Source organism: Podarcis liolepis (genome assembly GCF_965112155.1).
Source record: "Podarcis liolepis genome assembly, chromosome: 8".
In the NCBI taxonomy this organism is placed as follows: Eukaryota; Metazoa; Chordata; class Lepidosauria; order Squamata; family Lacertidae; genus Podarcis; species Podarcis liolepis.
Genome location: NC_139560.1, coordinates 42,402,792 through 42,423,715, shown reverse-complemented (window position 1 = coordinate 42,423,715; position 20,924 = coordinate 42,402,792). Strand labels below are relative to the sequence as shown.

The 20,924-nt window shown below is 42.2% G+C and overlaps 1 protein-coding gene across 1 annotated transcript in view; it reads left to right on the top strand.

The window, feature by feature from the left end:
* The first annotated feature begins 5,928 nt into the window (after positions 1-5,928).
* Positions 5,929-20,924, top strand: part of LOC310713487 (desmoglein-2-like) — a 31,612-nt gene continuing 16,616 nt past the window's right edge. The window contains exons 1-5 of the mRNA XM_083517681.1: positions 5,929-6,245; positions 18,354-18,389; positions 19,525-19,647; positions 20,465-20,626; positions 20,754-20,898. Coding sequence (XP_083373807.1) covers positions 6,207-6,245; positions 18,354-18,389; positions 19,525-19,647; positions 20,465-20,626; positions 20,754-20,898 — 505 coding nt within the window. The 5' untranslated portion in view covers positions 5,929-6,206. The remainder of the gene's footprint in view (positions 6,246-18,353; positions 18,390-19,524; positions 19,648-20,464; positions 20,627-20,753; positions 20,899-20,924) is intronic.

The following is a 20,924-nucleotide window of genomic DNA, read 5'->3' as shown; positions in this document are numbered from 1 at the left end:
AAGGTCCACACATGGTGGACATGTAGAAAGATGAAAGAATATTGGAAAATTGTTTATAATGAGTTGAAAAAATGTTTAAATTTACCTTCCCTAAAAAACTAGAGTCCTTTTTGTTGGGAATAACCCAGACAGAAATTTCCAGGTGCCAGAAAAGTTTATTTATGTATGCAACAACAGCGGCCTGTGTTTTGTTAGCCCCAAAATGGAAAGTGAGCGAGGTTCCTTGGAAAGAGGATTAGCAACTTAAGATGTTAGAATATGCAGTTCTTGCAGGTTTAACACACAGAATAAGAGAGCAAGAAGAATGTATATTTAAAGAAGAGTGGAAAATATTTATTGAATATATGGAAAATAATTGTACACAGCTGAAAACTCTCGCAGCATTAAGATAAATTCAACAGAGTAAATAATATTTGATTGATATAAAAGTGGAAAATTGATATGAATGGTTAGAGTAAAATATGTAGGAAAGTATGATATGTAATATGAACCATGGAAGGAGAAGAAGGGAAGTCATTGGATATTTTAAAGTGTGCAAAATGTTTAATTTGAAATGTAAAAAAGGAAAACATACATATATATATATATATATATGCAGGTTTTGGTGTCTTCGGGTGTCTTCCCGTGTAAGAGTTGGGGTGTCTAGGCGACGTTTCGACGAGGTCTCACTCGTCATCTTCAGGCTGGTGCTTTCGGCTTCTTGTTACTGGAACAGAGCAGGATCTCAGTGTTTGAGTTCCTATAAATACTGTTGAGGGGGTGTGGTGTATAGCCTCCAACGTTCTGGGCAGAGAGGAAGTTCCCAGGTTAGTGTGCCTTTTCTTCTTTTGTTCCTTAATTACTTGATCTTGAGTGATTTCTTGAGTGATATTCTGAGTACCACTTAGGTGGGTCATTAGGTGTAGATTAGTTGCTAAAGCTTTCGTGTCTTGACCTCTTGAGCTTGTGAAGAGTTTTTCTGAGAAGATGGCTGTACTGCACTTAGTTGTGCTCTGGCTTGGCTTCGTGTATAGGGGCGAGCTGTGGTTTTGTGCCCTGTGCCAGCCAGATCTGTGTAGGGATTGCAGGGGGGTGCAGCATCCGCAATCCCTACACAGATCTGGCTGGCACAGGGCACAAAACCACAGCTCGCCCCTATACACGAAGCCAAGCCAGAGCACAACTAAGTGCAGTACAGCCATCTTCTCAGAAAAACTCTTCACAAGCTCAAGAGGTCAAGACACGAAAGCTTTAGCAACTAATCTACACCTAATGACCCACCTAAGTGGTACTCAGAATATCACTCAAGAAATCACTCAAGATATCCCTCAAGTAATTAAGGAACAAAAGAAGAAAAGGCACACTAACCTGGGAACTTCCTCTCTGCCCAGAACGTTGGAGGCTATACACCACACCCCCTCAACAGTATTTATAGGAACTCAAACACTGAGATCCTGCTCTGTTCCAGTAACAAGAAGCCGAAAGCACCAGCCTGAAGATGACGAGTGAGACCTCGTCGAAACGTCGCCTAGACACCCCAACTCTTACACGGGAAGACACCCGAAGACACCAAAACCTGCATTCCTGTACCCGTGAAAATCTACGAAAGCATATATATATATATAACAAGAAGCCGAAAGCACCAGCCTGAAGATGACGAGTGAGACCTCGTCGAAACGTCGCCTAGACACCCCAACTCTTACACGGGAAGACACCCGAAGACACCAAAACCTGCATATATATATATATATATATATATATATATATATATATATATATATATGGTCCACACAAAACTTTTTTGAAGGGGAAGTTGTTACAGACACTGTTCTGCAGCCTACCTTATTTTATATATATTTTTCCATGTTTGAGAAATACCAGGGGTGGAGAAGGTGTTTTATCATATCTTTTCTTTGAAGTACAAAATCTATTCTCTGGGTCTTTAGATGTTAAAAAAAAACCTGACTGGCTGTAGTCAATATTTACATCTTAATAGCAATATTCATCAAACTTTGGATCTCCACTTTAACATACCACATCCAGACAATTATGGAGGAACAAATTTCAGGTTTTTGTAGACTTTGTTTACATAGGCATTTATGTGCTGCTTTTCAACCTTTAACCCCTACCCACCATAAATAGTAAAGCAATATAAAGGTAAAGGTAAAGGGACCCCTGACCATTAGGTCCAGTCGTGGCCGACTCTGGGGTTGCAGCGCTCATCTCGCTTTATTGGCCAGGGAGCCAGCGTACAGCTTCCAGGTCATGTGGCCAGCATGGCTAAGCCGCTTCTGGTGAACCAGAGCAGCGCAAGGAAACGCCGTTTACCTTCCCGCCAGAGCAGTACCTATTTATCTACTTGCACTTTGACATTCTTTCAAACTGCTAGGTTGCCAGGAGCAGGGACCGAGCAATGGGAGCTCACCCCATCGCAGGGATTCGAACCGCCGACCTTCTGATCAGCAAGTCCTAGGCTCTGTGGTTTAACCCACAGCACGTCAGCCGTAACTCAGTTCCAGCATCTCTCAGGTGGGTGCCATTGCCATTATAAGAGAACAAGGGAGGCGTTCATGGTGAGTTGTGGCACTTTTTTCTAGAAAAATAGCAGTGAATATAATAAACCCAAGGAAGCTAGAAACAGGATAAAATAATCATAGAATAATAAACGAGAGAGCTAGAAGCTCAAATTGGGAATACACAATTCAAGGCACATTCTTTTCCCTCAGATCTGGGTCCTGCAGTTCATTCCTCACAGAGTTACAATTCCAGCAACCCTTAACAAACTACAGGGCCCATAATTCTTTGAGGGAAATGATGTGCTCTGAATATACTTTAAAGGGATGGTGCCTATGTAGCCCTAGATTAGAACTTTAAACTCGATTTTTTTCCCCTTTCAGAGTCATCAGAATCAGATACTAGGTGAGTCAGTCTAAGATATGCCCTGGTCTTTTTCCCAAGCTCCCTGAGAAGGAGTTAATCATATCTACGTGATGGCAAATGCCATTTCTTTGGCTTACTCAGCTAGAGACGGGTGTGGCATCTGTGAATGACGATCTGCAAAAGTTTCACTGAGAATATAAGGATTGTTGTAAGGATTCAGTCACAACACAGCAATCTGCATTCATAAAAGAAAATGACTTCACCATTATGTTTGCAGTTGAGGTGGAAAGCAGGAATTGTTCTCCATGCAAAAAAGGCTTCTCCATATTAAATTTTAACCTGGGCTTGCTGGGACTGGCAAAGTAAGCCAATACAAATGGATCTTTTGGGAAAGCGAGTGAAAATATGTGGGTTTGATTTTAGTGCTAGTTTGTTAATGCTAAGTTGGAGGGAAATAATCAGGGCCCATTTCATGAATCCATCTGAACTTGAGTTTTAAGGCCAGTCTATCAGTGGTGCTCTCAGGGTGAGACTTTGGGCAGTGGGACAAGCAGAACCTAGATTTAATGGCCTTACAGGGAGCCCCCAATTCTGGGTAGTGTAGTTTTCCCCTCAGAGTTATAATTCCCAGCAACCCTTAACAAGCTACAGTGCCCAGAATGATGGAAAGAATGATATACTGTATAGAGTATACTATATAGTGTATATACTATAGTATATAGTATACACTATACTATATAGTGTATACAAAGCCTTCATAAGTAACACACATTTTTCTTTTCTCTCCCTTCCCCCCCCCCCCCGCCGCCACACCATCCCATGTGTTGCCACTGTTCCTACATTCCTAACATTACTAAATGGTTTGTCAACCCTGACTTTAAAAAAGAAAAAGAAACAGTATGCACATTTGCAGTTTTTCACTTTAAACTTACCAGGCATATCCATGGCTTTCTACATTTTCAAATAAGCAAAGTGATGCACATAGCCATCTTAAGAGTAGGGCCCTGGTAAGGCAATTGTCTAAAGTTACCTTAGTTTGCTATTTACAAATAGTATTTACAAATGCTCTTTTAAGTTTAATAACCTGTTAAAGTTGGGTAAAAATGGGTAAAAATGCAATAATTATAACAACAAGGTACAATAGAACAAGCAGGAATAAAAACAGGGAGAAGAGAGTCACTAACCAACTAGAACAGGGGTCAGCAAACTTTTTCAGCAGGGGGCCAGTCCACTGTCCCTCAGACCTTGTGGGGGGCCGGACTATATTTTTTGGGGGGAGGGATGAATGATTTCCTATGCCCTACAAATAACCCAGAGATGCATTTAAAATAAAAGTACCGGTACACATTCTACTCATGTAAAAACACCAGGCAGGCCCCACAAATAAACAAGAGATGTGTTTTAAATAAAAGGACATATTCTACTCATGTAAAAACACGCTGATTCCTGGACCGTCCGTGGGCCGGATTTAGAAGGCAATTGAGCCAGATCCGGCCCTCAGGACTTAGTTTGCCTACCCATGAACTAGAGCTTTGAATGTTACTGAAGTGATCCAGTTGAACACTTGTGAAGAAGAATCATGTGTCTGAAACACAAGATTTTGTCAACTAAATGGTGGCTAGCGGGTGTCCAGGGGAGGGAGGTCACTACCCTGTCCCATTTGTCATTTACGCACCTGCAAATCTCTGAGACTGAGGCCAACCCATACATTATTCATCAGTCACTTATAAGGAGAGTTTGCTGTGGTGGTTAAGTGCACACATGAAGGAATGGCATTCATTTCCAAGCACTCAGGAACATAACAGTGAACACACACCAAGGAACAGACACCACTGAACTCAGCCCCTGGCACTTCATTGTGTTTACAGACATGCACCTGTCCCAGGCAAGCTCAACTGCCAGAATAAAGGTGAATCAGCCATGAAGTTAAAGAACTTTATCACAGACAATGGCTGTGAGACTAAACACACTCAGTGATCACACAGGGTTCTTTGTTATACATACTACATGGTAACAAAATGATAATCTTTTATTCCAACAGCTGCAGAGTTTATAATTTAACTGATCTCAACTTTGCCTCCTGCAGTTCTTGACTATAAGCTACTGGCAAAACCTGCCTACATAAGGCATCAGGGGTCTCTGGTGGGAAATTTGGCAGCCTTACTTGCTGTTCCACTGTGATAGCCTGCAAGAGGCACGAACGGCTGGTTTGTTCTCTGTGGCAGAAGTCCTGTGGCCCAGCAGATGGGCAGAAGGTGGCACTGCAGCCACCTTCTAACCACTCAGTTAGGATCATGTTATACAGTACTTGATGAACATTTAACCAGTGTTATACATTTATCAGTGTATCCTTGATGTGTTACAAAAATGTGACATGCCTAATATCAAGCCCAGTAGCATCCTCCCATCTATCAATATTCCTCACCTTTGTCCTTTATCTGTATTTTTTGAACACCCTTCTTTCCCAGCTCCTCCTCCTCCTCCAGTCTATTCACTTTTCTTCCTCTTTCTTTTATTTCCTATTAATTTAAATTGCGTCCCATACTTCCACAGATGAGCACTAGCAGCATGCAAAGGGTTTATCTCATTTTATCCTCGCAGCAGCCCTGCCAGATAGGGTTGGGTGAGAGAGTGTGGCTGGTCCAGAGTCACTCCAGTGTTACCCATTTCGCAGCAATTTCTCTGCTGTCTTCTTTCCTTCACATCCTGCATGTTTCCTGGGACTACATACAGTCACAAAGAAGTAAACAAGCTTCGGGGTTCCTCAAAACTCTTCCTCCGGCTGGAAGGTTAAAGGCGAGGAGTGGGGAGGAGATGTCAGGATGTTTCTGGGAAAGATCAAAGTGCCTTAAGCTTTTTGTTGGTGATCTGGAATTTGGGAGAGTAATAAGAAAGAGCTGCGTGGGTTTTCTCAGAGTGAGGCTCTGCTGGATGCAGAAAGGTCTTAGGCTGCGAACCCAAGGGCGGACAAAACACCCATTTCCTCACTTTCTCTCTCCCTCGGAAAACATCAAAGGCGGGAACGATTCTGGAGAAAGGCTGCCTTCCGGAGCCAAACGCCTCTGCACCGGGTAGGGCCGTATCACACAGGGCCAGAGGGCGGGGTAGCTCCGCGCACCCTCCAGGTGAACCCTCCCAAAGCGCTACACTCCGCCCCTCGACGGCTCGCCTTTCCTGCCGGAGCAGCGGCCGGCCCCATTTTCTTATCACCAGCACCGGGGGAAGGAGCAGGGATAGCTGGACGCCCGCAGCGAAGAAGGCACCGAGACTTCTTCCTCTCCGGGCGGGCCGCTGCTTCTGCTGCTTTGGGATTCGGAGCTGGAGGGGAGCAGCAAAGGGCTCTCGCCATGGCTTGCCATCTCGGACCTGGGATTTTGCTGCTCGTGGTGAGTTCTGAAGCCCACCCGGGGTTTCCCCACGATCAGATTTGCCCGAGAAATATACTGTATATGGGTGGGTGGGTGTGCGTGTGGAGAGAGCTTAACTTCCCCAGTTTTATTGTGCACCTCGAAGCACAGGGAGGGAAAAGGTCGCCCCGCAGGCGAATAACAGGCTTGGCGGCTGCTTGGCGGAAGGGTTTCTGCTCCTGGAGCGCAGGAGCGCGCGCCACGCCCGGGAACCGGCTAGGAGGTTGCGCGGGGGCAGGAATGGCTGCGCGCCCGCCCGGAAACGCCCCTCACCGAGGGGCTCTCCGGGTCACAACCGGCCTGCGGGGGTCACAAACTTCGCCTTCGCGGGAAACGTTGGGAAATGGGTGGTTTTGAGGTTCGGCCGTCGCAGGGGGGGTGGGGCGGTTCCCGTCTAGGTGGCGGGAGCTGAAGCCCTCCAGGCAAGTTGCTGCTAGTTTTGGCCGTCTCTCCCAGTTCTGCCAAGAGCCTTTTTGGGTGGGGGTGGAGCGACAATAATAATCTATTGTCTGGTCACCGCCAGGTAGCTATGAAGGAAAGTCTTTGTAAATAGGAAAGTAACTGTAGGGGGGGTTGTTGATGTTGTTTTACTTTGTTCTAGCTGTGGTGTTCCCTGCATGACATGGAGATCTGTTGCCAGGCATTAGACAGTGCGGTGTAGTGGTTAGGTTGTGTTAGGCCAAGAAGCCATCTGCCTTGCATGTGAAAGGGCCCAAGTTTAATCCTTGGCCCCTTCAGGTAGGGCTGGGAGAGGCTCCTCCTGCCTGAATCCTTGGAAAGCCACCGCCAGACAGTACAGAGATAAACTACAGTATGGTCTGGTTCAGTAAAAGGTAGTTTCTTAGGGTGGAGATGACCCAGGTTTGAGCTTGGCCAGCAAGCTCACTGAATGACCTCTCAGCCTATCCTATTGCACAGGGTTGTTGTGAAAAAGAAAATGGAGGGGAAGTCTCATGCAGGCTCCCTGGAGGACAGGCTGGATGTAAAAGTAAATATTTTATTTTTTAAGTGATGGAATGGCCATATTCAGAAGCAGTATGCACGGGGAAGGCACTGTTGGGTAGAAATCTGTTACCTTCATGCCTTCTCTGTGAGCTTATTGGTGGAATCATCAGGTTGGTCACTGCAGGAAACGGTGAGTGGTGTTTAATGCTAGTCTTACACAGAGTAGACCCATTGAACTACATAAACATGACTCAGGATTATTAATTTCAGTGGGTCTGCTCTGAGTAGGGCTTAGTTGAATACAACCCAGGATGCCAGACTAGATGATGAACACTTGATCTGGTTCACTTTGGACTTCTCTTAGGTCCTTATGGTTAAGAATCTATATGTGGGCTAGCAACCAGTAAAACATTTTAAGCTAATCATTTAAACTAATACCTGGTTTACTAGTAGTACATATGAAAAGGGGTCTTAGTGAACCACAAGCTTAAGATGAGTCACTAGTGTGATGCAGCAGCAAAAAACAACAAAAATACCACTAATGCTATTATAGGCTGCATCAACAGAAGTATAGTGTTCAGATCAAGGGAAGTAATACGTAGTACCACTCTATTCTGCCTTGGTCTGACCACACCTGGAGTACTGTGTCCAGTTCTGGGTGCCACAATTTAAGAAGGATATTGTCAAGCTGGAACGTGTGCAAAGAAGGGCAGCCAAAATGATCAAGGGTCTGGAAACCAAGCCTTATGAGGAAGGGTTGAGTGAGTCAGGTATGTTGAGCCTGGAAAACAGGAGGCTGAGAGGGAGATATGATAGCCACCTTAAATTATCTTAAGGGTTGTCACATGGAAGATGGAGCAAGCTTGTTTTCTCCTGCTCAGGGTAGGACCTGAATCAATGGTTTCAAGTTACAAGAAAGCAGATTCTGACTAAACAACAGGAATAACTTTTTGACAGTGGAACAGACTCCACCAGAAGGTAGTGGACTCTTCTTCCTTGGAAGTTTTAAAGCAGAGTTTAGATGGCCATCTATCATGGATACTTTAGTTGAATTTCCTGCATTGCAAGGGGTTGGACTAGATGGCCTTTGGAGTCCCTTCCAGCTCTGTTTCTACTTTTATGGGCATTTGCTAGATCATTGTAAAAGCAATTAGTGTTTTCTCTGGCTTATGCTGCCCAAGATAGTTCAAGATATCTCTCTTTTCACATCTTTTATCTTATTAAAGATCATCTTGAAATAGACAAGTTTGGAACTGAAACAACTCCTTCCTCAAAGTAATAATAATAAATCATTGTTTCTATCAGCTTTGCAAATATTTATTTATTTTACAAAATTTATATACCTCTTGATTGTAACAAGTGGTTTACAAGAAATATTAGAATTGCCAATTAAAAACAGTTCAAAGCAATTTAAAACATTTTAAAATAATTAAAATTATCAGGAAAATACAGCAGATTAAAACACTTCGGTATCTACATGTCTGGAAATATCTCTTGATGTTCTTCACAATTACATCACCCTGTGGTGTACTTTGCATAGGGAAACTGAACCCAGGCTTGTCCTGACTCATATAAAACTTTGAGGAAATGACAAAGATTCCAGAAAACGGTGTTGGTTCCTATACATCTTGTGAAGCTAGAGACACCATGCAACTACCATTCCTTAAATTGTGCCCTGGGGGAATTTGTCTGACTGGTTTCATCCAACTTGCCCTGGAACATCTTACTGATGTCATGGTTCAGCCCTAGAAAAAATGACGTAATGATAAAGAACAGAATATACTTCCCAACATATACAGAGAATCCCTACCTGTAGACAAGTCACTCTTGCAACTTGCTGATGGGAATGATGATTCTCCACAGCCCTTTGACACCTGAAATGTGTATTTTCAGGACCCGCCTTATTTTTTGTGACTGCATTTTTGTAACTTCCTTCCAGTAGAGATTCAGCAGGTTTCATCCCTGCTTTCTTTTAGATGTCACATAAAAACAGTGTTATTTAGACAGGCCTCCAAAGCATTTTTAATACTTGGTTGGGAACCGCCCAGAGTGGCTGGGGAAACTCAGCCAGATGGGCAGGGTATGAGTAATGTATTATTATTATTATTATTATTATTATTATTATTATTATTATATATTGTTTTAACATTTTATGAATGTTTTTATTGTAACCTCTGTATGGTGTGCACCGCCCTGTATTTTTAAGGAAGTGTAACTTGTAAATATTTCAATAAAAATATGTATACACGATATGGATAAAGTGGGCATAGACTGCCTCCCCCTCCCCTTACACTATAATATAATTTGTAGTAGCCCCTTGAAATTCATTGGAAGTAGATTCAGGACAGACAAAAGGATGGACTTCTTCACACAAGACATGATAATTTTAATTATAATTATTATCACATTCTCTGCAACAGGTGTGTTTTTGGTCCTATCTTTAGCAACTTTACAAGCCAGTTAGATAAATTCATGGAGGACTAGTACAGTAGCTATAACTAAATAGAGCCCACAGTTGCAGAGGTATCATGACACTGAACAGCAGTTGCTGGAGAGCAACTGCGGATAAGCTATTGTAGGGATGGAAAACCTATGGCCTGAATTAGATGGAGCCTACATCTGGTCCAGTAGGCCTCTTCATACATCGTATGTTCAGTATTGGAACTGATAATGCTGAGATGCCATTGACTTACTTAAGGGCAAACTACATGTTGCATATTGTTCTAGGAATATGCTGCCAAGGAGTGTGGTAGAGTCTCCTTCTTTGGAGGTCTTTAAGCAGAGGCTTGACAACCATATGTCAGGAGTGCTCTGATGGTGTTTCCTGCTTGGCAGGGGGTTGGACTTGATGGCCCTTGTGGTCTCTTCCAACTCTATGATTCTATGAATGGATTGAGTATCGGTCTGAGAGAAACAGTATGGCCTTTTTCTCACCCACCACCACTTCTGCAAGCTAAGCCATAATTTAGCTTCGTGTGTCATCCAAACCCAGGCTCACTCTTTATCTCACTCCTGACAAACCATGAGCTGATTTACAGCTCATGGTTTGTCTGGAGGAGAGTGCACTAAGCCAAAGCATGATTTAGCTCACAGCAGTGGCAGGACTGGAGGAGAGGAGCAAAGTGCCTGCAGCTTCCTCCCCAAGAGCCTACATGCTCTCACATTCACAATTGTGCTTAGCATTAGATGCAAACTGAGCCTTTATGTAATTTCCCCAGTATTGGAATTCCCCCTTGACTTAAGAGTGGAGAGTTGGCACACTAGTCTGTGTGTTATCTCTAGAACAGGGTTTTCCAAACTTGGGTCTCCAGCTGTTGTTGGACTGGCTAGCGGGACCAGTGGCCAGGGATGATAGTAATTGTAGTCCAAAACAACTAGAAACCCAAGTTTGGAAAACCATGCTCTAGAGCAGCGATTCTCAACCTGTGGGTTCCCAGATGTTGTTGGACTACAACTCCCATCATCCCTGAGCTCTGGCCTTGCTAGCTAGGGCTTGATGAGAGCAGTAGTTCAACAACATCTGGGGACCCACAGGTTGAGAAAGGCTGCTCTAGAGAAATTTGTGATTTCCATTTGCTATACGTTAATCATGTTCATAGATACTTCTTGTAAGGTTAGAACTTCTTGCTGCTCAAGAGATGTTGCTGATGATTTATTCCATGGCAGCTACTGAGGTTTGATATGTTTATACACAGCAAGAGCATCTAGGCCTACTGTTGGTTACCATGTTGTAGGGGTTAAATTATGCTTTCTTTCACCCTGGTAAAAAACTCAGTTGACCCACACACCCACATTTGTATACATATGCACATACACACATCTCTTTGCTCCCTTCTGATATTCATCTCCTGCAGGTTTCTTTGACATTCTTGTTATAGCAGGGGCAGCTTTCAGAGGCTTCAACTTGAACTCACTACAGCTTACTCTTGAACTTACAGTAGTGATTCTCATGAGTAAATATGCATAGATGCAAGTCCTTCCTTAGTAAATACGGAACTGTTTCACTTCCTTTTCCACAGCACAGGGTTATTTACTTCTCCGTCTGGTTTTAGTTCTCTGGGTCTAATTACCCATCAGTTAGTTATCCCGTAAATCCTTACATGAAGATATGTGGCAAATAACCTTCATTTAATCCTGCCATGCCATTGATGTAGATGCTTAATAAAACAGAAACTCAAATCTTGCATGCCAACATGGAAAGGTCACTCTTAAGGTCAAAGATGAAACTGCTAATGTAAAATGGCAATTATATTTATTTATATATAAAAGGTATGGTAGTTTTCAGTCGACACTAACATTTGATCTGTTTCTACAACAAACAGTCTTTTCTTTTCTTTTCTTTTCTTTTCTTTTCTTTTCTTGGAAATATATGTGTTTCCTTCTCCTGTGGTTTTGATGTAGGATATCTTAAGAACCTTACAGAAGAAAGACTTCACAGATCCATACTAGACAATTAGCTTGAAAGTATATCCAGTAAATAAAGGGTCCCCTTTCTCCTGTTTATACCCATTAGTTTTGTTCTTGTTTTTTTATCAGCTATTGCCATTAATCCAATTTTATTTTATTGCTAAAGTAATAAGTGGAGTGGGTGTGTGTGTGTGGAGGTGGATGAATATTCTACTTTATTGCTACAGATAGGTAGCCGTGTTGGTCTGCCATAGTCAAAATAAAAAAATTCCTTCCAGTAGCACCTTAAAGACCAACTAAGTTGTAATTCTTCTCCTCTCTAATTTCTCCTTGATCTTGCCCTCTATAGTTTACTCAATAATTGCTTGTTTGCTTTAGAAAAGGCAATCCCTAAATGTTTCACTGATCTATTATTAACTTGAATTTTTGTTTTATCTTCTAAGTCTCTCAATTCATCATCTGTAAGATGAAAGGCTAAAAGTTTTGCCATTTGTATTCTGTTGTCTGCTTAAATCCATCAACAATATTTAAACTTTCTGTTAGGCATATTTCAGTTTCAGTATTTGTTAATACTACATCACCTGCATATAGGCAGACCTTAATTTCCTGCCTCAGACAAGATTTTACCTGTATCATGTGAGGAAAAGGGGCATGCTGATATCCCCACCCCCAAATGCAGGCATGATGCATAAAATGGAATAAAAGGAACACTTTATTGAACAATCATAAATCTGTAGCAAGGCAATGACAGTGCAGATAAATGAAGGCTTCAAACTAAATGAGGATGAGGAGAGAGCACATGCTCTGTGCTCCCATGACCTTATTCTTCCCACTAGGGAGGGAAAGTCAAACACACCTTTTTTTGTATTTGTATTTGTTGCATAGTGGTGGCGCTGTGGGTTAAACCACAGAGCCTAGGCCTTGCTGATCAAAAGGTTGGCGGTTCAAATCTCCATGACGGAGTGAGCTCCCGTTGTTCGGTCCCAGCTTCTGCCAACCTAGCAGTTCGAAAGCACGTCAAAGTGCAAGTAGATAAATAGGTACCGCTCCAGCGGGAAGGTAAACGGCGTTTCCGTGTGCTGCTCTGGTTCACCAGAAGTGGCTTAGTCATGCTGGCCACATGACCCGGAAGCTGTACGCCGGCTCCCTAGGCCAGTAAAGCGAGATGAGCGCTGCAACCCCAGAGTCGGTCACAACTGGACCTAATGGTCAGGGTCCCTTTACCTTTACCTTTAATGTTTGTACTTATTGAATGGTAATTCTAGGGCTACAGTTGTGGCACTATGTTAATAAAGTGAATCGGCTGGTTTGTGTGCCACCATTATGATTAGAGATATGGGGGGCATGTTCTATGGCGTATAGTTAGGAAAATGGTTTAGTAGACTGATCTGAAACTTGCAAGTGTATGAGCGGTGGGTTTGAGGATGGTCCGTGCCAAATTTGGGGTGGAAAGGATAAGAATTGGCTTATTTTGAACCAGTTAAACATTTGAGACAAGTTGACAGATGGTGTGTGTTTTACTTCCATAGAATTTGCTGGGTTAATTTTTCCAGAAAGTTTCCTCCATTTGTACTGTGTGATTTGGGAAACAAGTACTGTATTTTTTTGCTCTATAAGACTCACTTTTTCCCCTCCTAAAAAGTAAGGGGAAATGTGTGTGCGTCTTATGGAGCGAATGCAGGCTGCACAGCTATCCCAGAAGCCAGAACAGCAAGAGGGATTGCTGCTTTCACTGCGCAGCGATCCCTCTTGCTGTTCTGGCTTCTGAGATTCAGAATTTTTCTTTCTTTCTTGTTTTCCTCCTCCAAAAACTAGGTGCGTCTCGTGGTCTGGTGCGTCTTATAGAGCGAAAAATACGGTAGTTGTGCAAAGTCAAGGAGATAATCTAGTATGTGCTTTTGTCCAATACAGTGGTACCTCGGGTTACATATGCTTCAGGTTACATACGCTTCAGGTTACAGACTCCGCTAACCCAGAAATAGTGCTTCAGGTTAAGAACTTTGCTTCAGGATAAGAACAGAAATCGTGCTCCAGCGGCGCGGCAGCAACAGGAGGCCCCATTAGCTAAAGTGGTGCTTCAGGTTAAGAACAGTTTCAGGTTAAGAATGGACCTCCAGAACGAATTAAGTACTTAACCCGAGGTACCACTGTAGTACCTGGTTGTAGTTTTTATTTAAAAGGCATTTTTGTGGTTGAGGTTAATGGGAATTTGTAAGGGTGTTCCAAACACATGCTTAGTGTGAACTTGTTTCGAGAGAGGGTTGTGTCGAGGGAGAGGGTCAAATGGAGCCCTTGGCTGAGCTGTATCCTTTCAGTTGGACCCAATGCCAGCACTGGCAACTCCATGAATGGTGAGTAAAGGCAGGTAAGAGTCAGAAGTTCAGCTGGGCAGGGAAGGGAGGTCTCCTTCCTTGAGAGCTCGGTAGCACAGCTGATCCCACTGGGGTAACTTGCTGTTAGTACCTTGGGCAAGAATGGCTGCATTCCTGATCAGGAAATCCATAGCACAGCCAAACCCATTGGGGCTGATTCACAATTGTTCTTTTGCACCTGCATCTCTGTCTGCCCCACACCTATCAGGTGTGAGCCAGGTGGGTGTGGTTTGGGCAAAACAGCCTCATGGGCCAAAATTGGGAATCGTGCCAAATTTGACTCATGGAGCAGAGGTGCCCCACCCTTGGCATAACAAATGGCAGCATGACCCCCTGCTTGCCACAAAGTATATATGTGCTCAAGACAAAATTGTAGCCATACTGGTTCTCTTCATGCGTCTCTTTGATACATTCATTTGTATCATTCACATCCTGCATTTGTATGCATACAACCCTTGCTGTTTTTAGAAAGCACCTAAAATTGCTAGGTTCTATTCAAAAATTAAGAAATAAAGACTTGTCTTGCCCTTATCTTTAGACAGTAAGCCTTCAGGCATCTTAGGGAGGAAAGGAAAAAGGAAGGAAAAGAGAGGGAGAAGAGATGGTTATCTACATGGGGCATTAGAAGTTTCCTTGCATTTAATCTCTCCTCTGCAATTGGTGTTTGCATTGGAAATCCCCCAATGATGCCTTTCCTTCCCAGGGTGAACAGAAAACTGGCTTCAAAAGAGGACTTTTCTGCAGGAATGCAGTACAGAGTAAAGTGTTAAATTCTCTCTGTGTGTCTGCTGTGATCTTCATAATTCATCAGTCCACACCAGCCTCATGCTATTTCTGTTGTTTTTAAAACATGCATGTTACAGACACATTTAACTGCCTCTCTAGATTGGCCCTTCAAGAGCCACTTGCATGTAAAAAAACAAAGGAAACGTGTCAGATTCCAGGACAGTGCATTGAAAGAGAACTGTAGTGTGTGGTGGAGCTTTTACTGTTTCACTGCAAGGCTGCTTTCTGGTTTGTTTTAGATAGTGGAAATACTTCAGAAAGCAATTCTCTGTGACAGCTTAGTCTGACCAGCCCATTTGGCATTGATGTTTAGCAACTGTACAAATATTATTTGCAATGTTGACTCCCAAGTTGGTTCAACATGATAGAACGCTCCTGCTCGTGGGATTAAAATCCCAATTTAAGTCTGCTTTATTTTATCTCATAAGAAATGTCTGTAAGGGAAGGTGTGCAAAGTTCTCTATGTGTGCAGAAAAGGTTTTTGTCGTCTGTGTACTTAAAGCACTTCCATTTTGAGCTAAATCTCAGAAGGCTTTACAGAACCTTCTGCTGGTTCATACCTGTACAATCCCGAGAAAATGCATGAATCAGTTTCAACTGTGTTATGACAGAACGTTTAGTAATGGAAGGGCAGGGTAGCTTTCACAGAAGACAAAGAAAATGCATTTCTCACCCAAAACAAAGAAATCCACCCTGGAACAGAACCTCCCCTAGGTTAGAAACACAACTTGGGAGCGTGCTGGGACTTGCAAAACAACGATTTAATATGGACACACACAAATGTCTGCATTGAAGTTAGGGAACTGCCCAAATGAATACTTATTGTATAGGCTGCCAGTTCCTGCAACACGGTTTACAGTTGCTTACAAAGGGTGTGTGTCTTCTGATGTTAAAAGTCTGAATGTAAAGCATATTTCCCAACATCAGAAAACATTAATATGGGAATAAGCTCTTCCTTTTTATTTGGAAGTTCTGTTTTCGCCCTGGCATGTTTATGATCCTGTTCTGAAAGAAAAGTCAGCAGAACTCATGATCTGAATGAATGAAAGCTCATTAACTCAAATTGTTTTTTTATAAAGATGCATGTTGTTGACCATACTGCCATGTGGTAAATGTGACTTGTGCATGGATTGTCTTCCATTCTCTTTGTGAAATCTAATCTTACTTTGCTGACTTGCTGCTGACACAGGTGGCCAGTACACAAACCACAAGGTTGCTGCAGGTTCAAGTGCCACACATTGAGCTTATATTGGATGAAACACTATTTAAGCAAGTATTGCATGGCTTGCCGGCTAGTAGACTCTCAAACCACACTGAAAATTTCCAGTTCAAGGCTATCCATGTATCAGGAGTTGGCAGAAATGAATAAATGGATTTGATATACAGAATAGGAGAATGCCACTTCTGCAATTTAGCTGGAGAGTGTTTGACCCCACCCCTCCCTGGAGAAAGGTGAGGGGGTGGTCACATGGCCCCCTGTGAGCCAATAGGATGAGGTTTTTTAAGGCTGCACCTCCACTGACCTCATCCTTTTTGCATTTGAGGTGCCTACCCTCCGTTTATGCAGTGTGAGCTGTAGGCCGAGTAGGATTTGGGGAGCACCCTATCATAGGGTCACCTTTTTTGCCTGCTCCATACTGTAGGGCAAATTTAATTTGCATTCAGGAAGAGGTGTGGCTTGCTTGCCAGATTTGCATTGGTTTCGGGCAGGTGAGGAAGCAGAAAAAAGCCTAGGTTTACTGAAGCAGAATTGGATTGGGAGCACCAATTCAGTGCATTATCCTGGAGGGTGCTCCTTGAGGCCTGACTAGGTGCACATCTGGGTGAACGCCGGACAGCTGAGGCCAGGTATGCATGTGGGGACAATACCCAGGGTTTACTTGGCAATGAAGGAGTCTTTCCTTCCTGGTTCTTATGTGAGGAGCCACAGCTCAGGGCTGCAGCACAGGCTTCTAGGGTGGTTACTAGAAGATTTTGAAGAAGTCTTCACCTGCCTGTTGAAATTCAGTTTGATTGGATCAGTTAACACATATCACCCATGCCCTGTTTCTTACTTCAGGGCATGGAGAGGCAAATGCAGGTTTGTTGAATGTAAAGTTTGCCAAGAGATGGTTATGGAAACGTGGGACTTGACAGGAAATTATTCTTGTAAATAATAGTCTTTCTTTGTTCAGTGCTCTCTCTCTCTCTCTGTCTCGGTGTGGGCTTGTTGTAGGAAGTATACAGCCATAATACTACTGCATAGTTCAAAGTCCCTAGTTCAGATCTCATCTCTGTCATGATGATCTCCCTAGTCTCCACCTAAAAAGGGGGTAGTAAAATACCCAACTTTATCTTATTGCTCTGGGTATAAAGCACTCTGAGCTCTCCAAAACAAAACACCATCTATTTGTTTTAAATATTTCTTTCTAATCTGCATTTCTAAAAGCAGCCTAGTATAGAAATATATGAATGAGGCAGCTATTTTAGACATTGTTCAGCAATGAAAACAATTCAGTGCAGCCAGTTAAAACCCAGTCTAGTGCAGGGGCTTAATATCATTCATGTCCCCAAAGCCCTACTGAGCAGAAAGGTTTTAACCATCATCTGGCAGAAGGTCATTAAAGAGCAGCATGATGATGATGATAAATTACATTTATTAATCACCTGTTAGCGATTTACATTTTAAAATATTGATAAATCAAACCGGGGTTCCCAAATTGTGGTTGATAGACCGTTAGTGGTCTGTGAGCTTTCAGGTAGTTTACAGTACGTCTGTATGAAATATTCGTATTGATCTATAAATGTATTTTTATTGCTTCTTTTGATTCTTGTGTTCTGTCTTCCTGTGTTAAATTCAAATTGTAATACCGTAAAATATAAGAAAAGAAGCAATAAAAATACAGCCACATATCACACAGCATCTTGCGCAGTGTATTACAAATGCTGCAAGTGGCAGGAAAATCATTAAGCATTCCTGGATGGAGAATGAGAAGTTGCCCAGGAAGAGAAATGGCCCAAGGAGAACTGCAGCCTAACAGGGGTGCATCCTGGCTCAGCTTGTTAAGCTATAATCATTCAGTCGTGTGAAGGGGAGAGCCATCCATAATTACATCTCTATAATAATAGCATCTCTATAATTTTTGTTATAGGAAGGAACTTGGTATAAGGTTGCCATTTTGTAAACTTTTGCAGCAGCTGTTCATTTATTGTAATATGCGTATCAAGCTTGAGTTGAGGCAAGGGTAAAGTCTCCGAAGGTGGTTTATTCATAGAATTGATAAGCCAAATGGCAGTGTTTTGTCTCGTGACTCTTTTAAATGTGGAATGAAAGAAAATTAAGCCTGTTTTGAATTTGGCCATACTACACTTACCAAGACCCTGGAAAGCTAAGCAGGACCAGCTGGTACCTGGATGGATTTTAATAAGATAATCTTTAAGCTTTACTGTTCTATTGTATTCATTTTTAACATTACTGGGTGGACAAACAAGGAGGAATGCATTTGCTGAATTTCTCTGACACTGTGCACAGTTATTTTAACTCTCATGCTTGTTTTGTAGCTTTTAAAAAATACATTTCTCTATTATTATTTTTCAGAGCTGTGCCATCTTTGGGAGTGGACTTCACATAGAGGTAGGAGATTGTGTGAAAATGTAATGAATTGACCAAAAATACTTCCAAAATGAAGCTGCAAAGAGGGAGGGAATGAATTGAGCTAGAAGGGAATATATGTAGTGCATAAGATGTTGTCTTGAGTGGATGGTGGTGTTTTGGTGGGGAAACAAGAATGTTAAATGCCCAACCACTTCCACAAAATAAATAAACACAGTGAAATAACACACAGGAAGCTTTTCAAGCTTTAAGGGAAAGTATTCTTGCATTTATTTACAAAATAAGATATTCCAGGTATTGTATACAAAAAATAAAATATATACTTTTGAAAATAAATTATTTAGCACCAGATTCAACCAACCCGGCATGTTAGAGGAATCATAACTAGTACAATAGGGCTTTCCTGCCCCCACCATGTCTCCCCCAAATCCTCTCTGGAGGGTTATGAGGACCTCCAAAATAGAACATGGGAGGAGAGGAGGTATCATTCCATCTGGAAAGCAGAAATGGAACCATCAGTAGAGTGCAACACTGAATTCCTCCCTTAAATTACCATCTGTAGGGCTTCACTGAAAATGCAATAACATGTCAGTGAGGTCCATCATTAAATTAAAATTGCGTTCAGTTGGGGGGGAACCTGTGCACAATGACCCCATCCCCTCTACTCCTGACTTCGCTGCATTTAGCAGCAAGTTTCCATTGTAAGTGTGTTCAAACAAAAATGATTACAAGGCCCCTTCAGACCTTACCACTGAATACTAGAGGGTGGAGAGTACATGGCTGGTTCCCTCTGAAAACCATTTCATGGTATTAAAATCCAGGAGAGGCTTTCTTCTGAAAAAATGTGCATAGGATTGTGCCGTTAGTCTGTGCAGTATGCTAGTTTCATCTGTTTTTTCTAACGAGCCCCACATTATTGTTAAATGGAAAAATACAAAAATGCACTTTTAAAATAGCCTTGTTCAGATGTTCATTCAGGATGTTGACATGCACACAGTGTTCCATCTTTTTTATATTTAACAAGATGCTTAGTCAACAAAAACCTCAAAGCGGTTCATATAGAATAATATAAAATATTCACTAAAAATACTGACAGAAACAAACTTGGAAAAACTAATGGACGTAAAATTTATCAAAATATATGCTTTCCTGACAGATTCCTGGAGGTAGAAACAAGCAGCTCCTTCATTCGGATGGTCACATTAGACAGAAGCGAGAATGGATTGTCCCACCTGCCCTCCTCAATGAAGAGAGTGAAAATAAGAACCCAATTGCTAAAGTAAGTCAGAGCTAAATGAACAGAATCCTGAGAAATGTGGGGCAGGCTTGCTATGGAAATGGGTATCTCTTTGACATCATCATATAGCACCTCCTTCCTGGTCGTCTTAGCAAAAACAAAAAGTTAATTTCTGTGGGTTGTAACTAATGCTAGTAGAAGACCCACTGAAATTAACGTAACTAACAGGTTGATTCATTTCAATGGATCTACTCTGGGTAAAACTTGGTTGGCTGTAACCCTATGATTGCTTTATGTAAGTCACCTTGTGTGGGCTTTGCTCTAGAAAGCAGCATAGGTAAGCAAAGGAATAGGGAACGCAAGTCAATTGATTGCTGATTAAATACTGGATTTTACATCAAACTGTTCTGTACTGATAGCATTTCAATGGTGACATGAGGTATCACATCCTCCACTAACTTTGTCCTCGCTTTAAAGCCTGTTCCTACCCTTACTTCCCAATAAATATCCCTGCCTATGGCCACCATTCCTCCTACTGTCTCTCTGAGCTCCACATTTCTCCCATCTGCCTAAAGTTTTCTCTGACAATTCCCATGTAGTCGCACCTCTTTAGCCACGTTCAGGTGTTTGCCTGATAGTGTGATGGTTGAAAGCAGGAGCATGTGCTGTCCCAACCCGCAACAGGATTGTGTATGTCATCCCCCTTACCTTTCCCACGTTGTTTGGGTAGGTCCTCAAGAGGCTTCTAATGCACGAGGTGCACAAGGTATTCTACTTATAAAAAATTATCTTGTTTATTTGTACAGGGGCATTTAATTTCCCAAAACTCTGAACATTATTTTAATCATGTTCCTTACAGATACGATCTGATCATGAAGGTGAACCCGGGATAGTTATTACTTACACTATTTCAGGCACAGGAGTCACCGAACCACCATATAATTTGTTTGTGATTAATGGGAAAACTGGAGACTTGAACATAACAAGAATAGTTGATCGGGAGCAAACACCAATGTTCCATGTAAGTGAAGCAATTCCTTTTCTTATCAAGCACTCAGATTGATGTCAATTGCCATCATTCAACTTTTACTGTATTGATTTGAATTCACACATATGGATTATTTACTTTTCTGCCAATATTCTTCCAGCTGAAAGGTTATGCAATGGATCAGTACGGTAATCACATGGAAAAACCATTAGACTTGAGAATTAAAGTTAAAGACATAAATGACAACTACCCAAAGTTTTCAAAGTCAGTTTTTATGGGCTCTGTTGAAGAATTGTCTGAAGTAGGTAAGTCCTGGAGCTTTATTTAATAC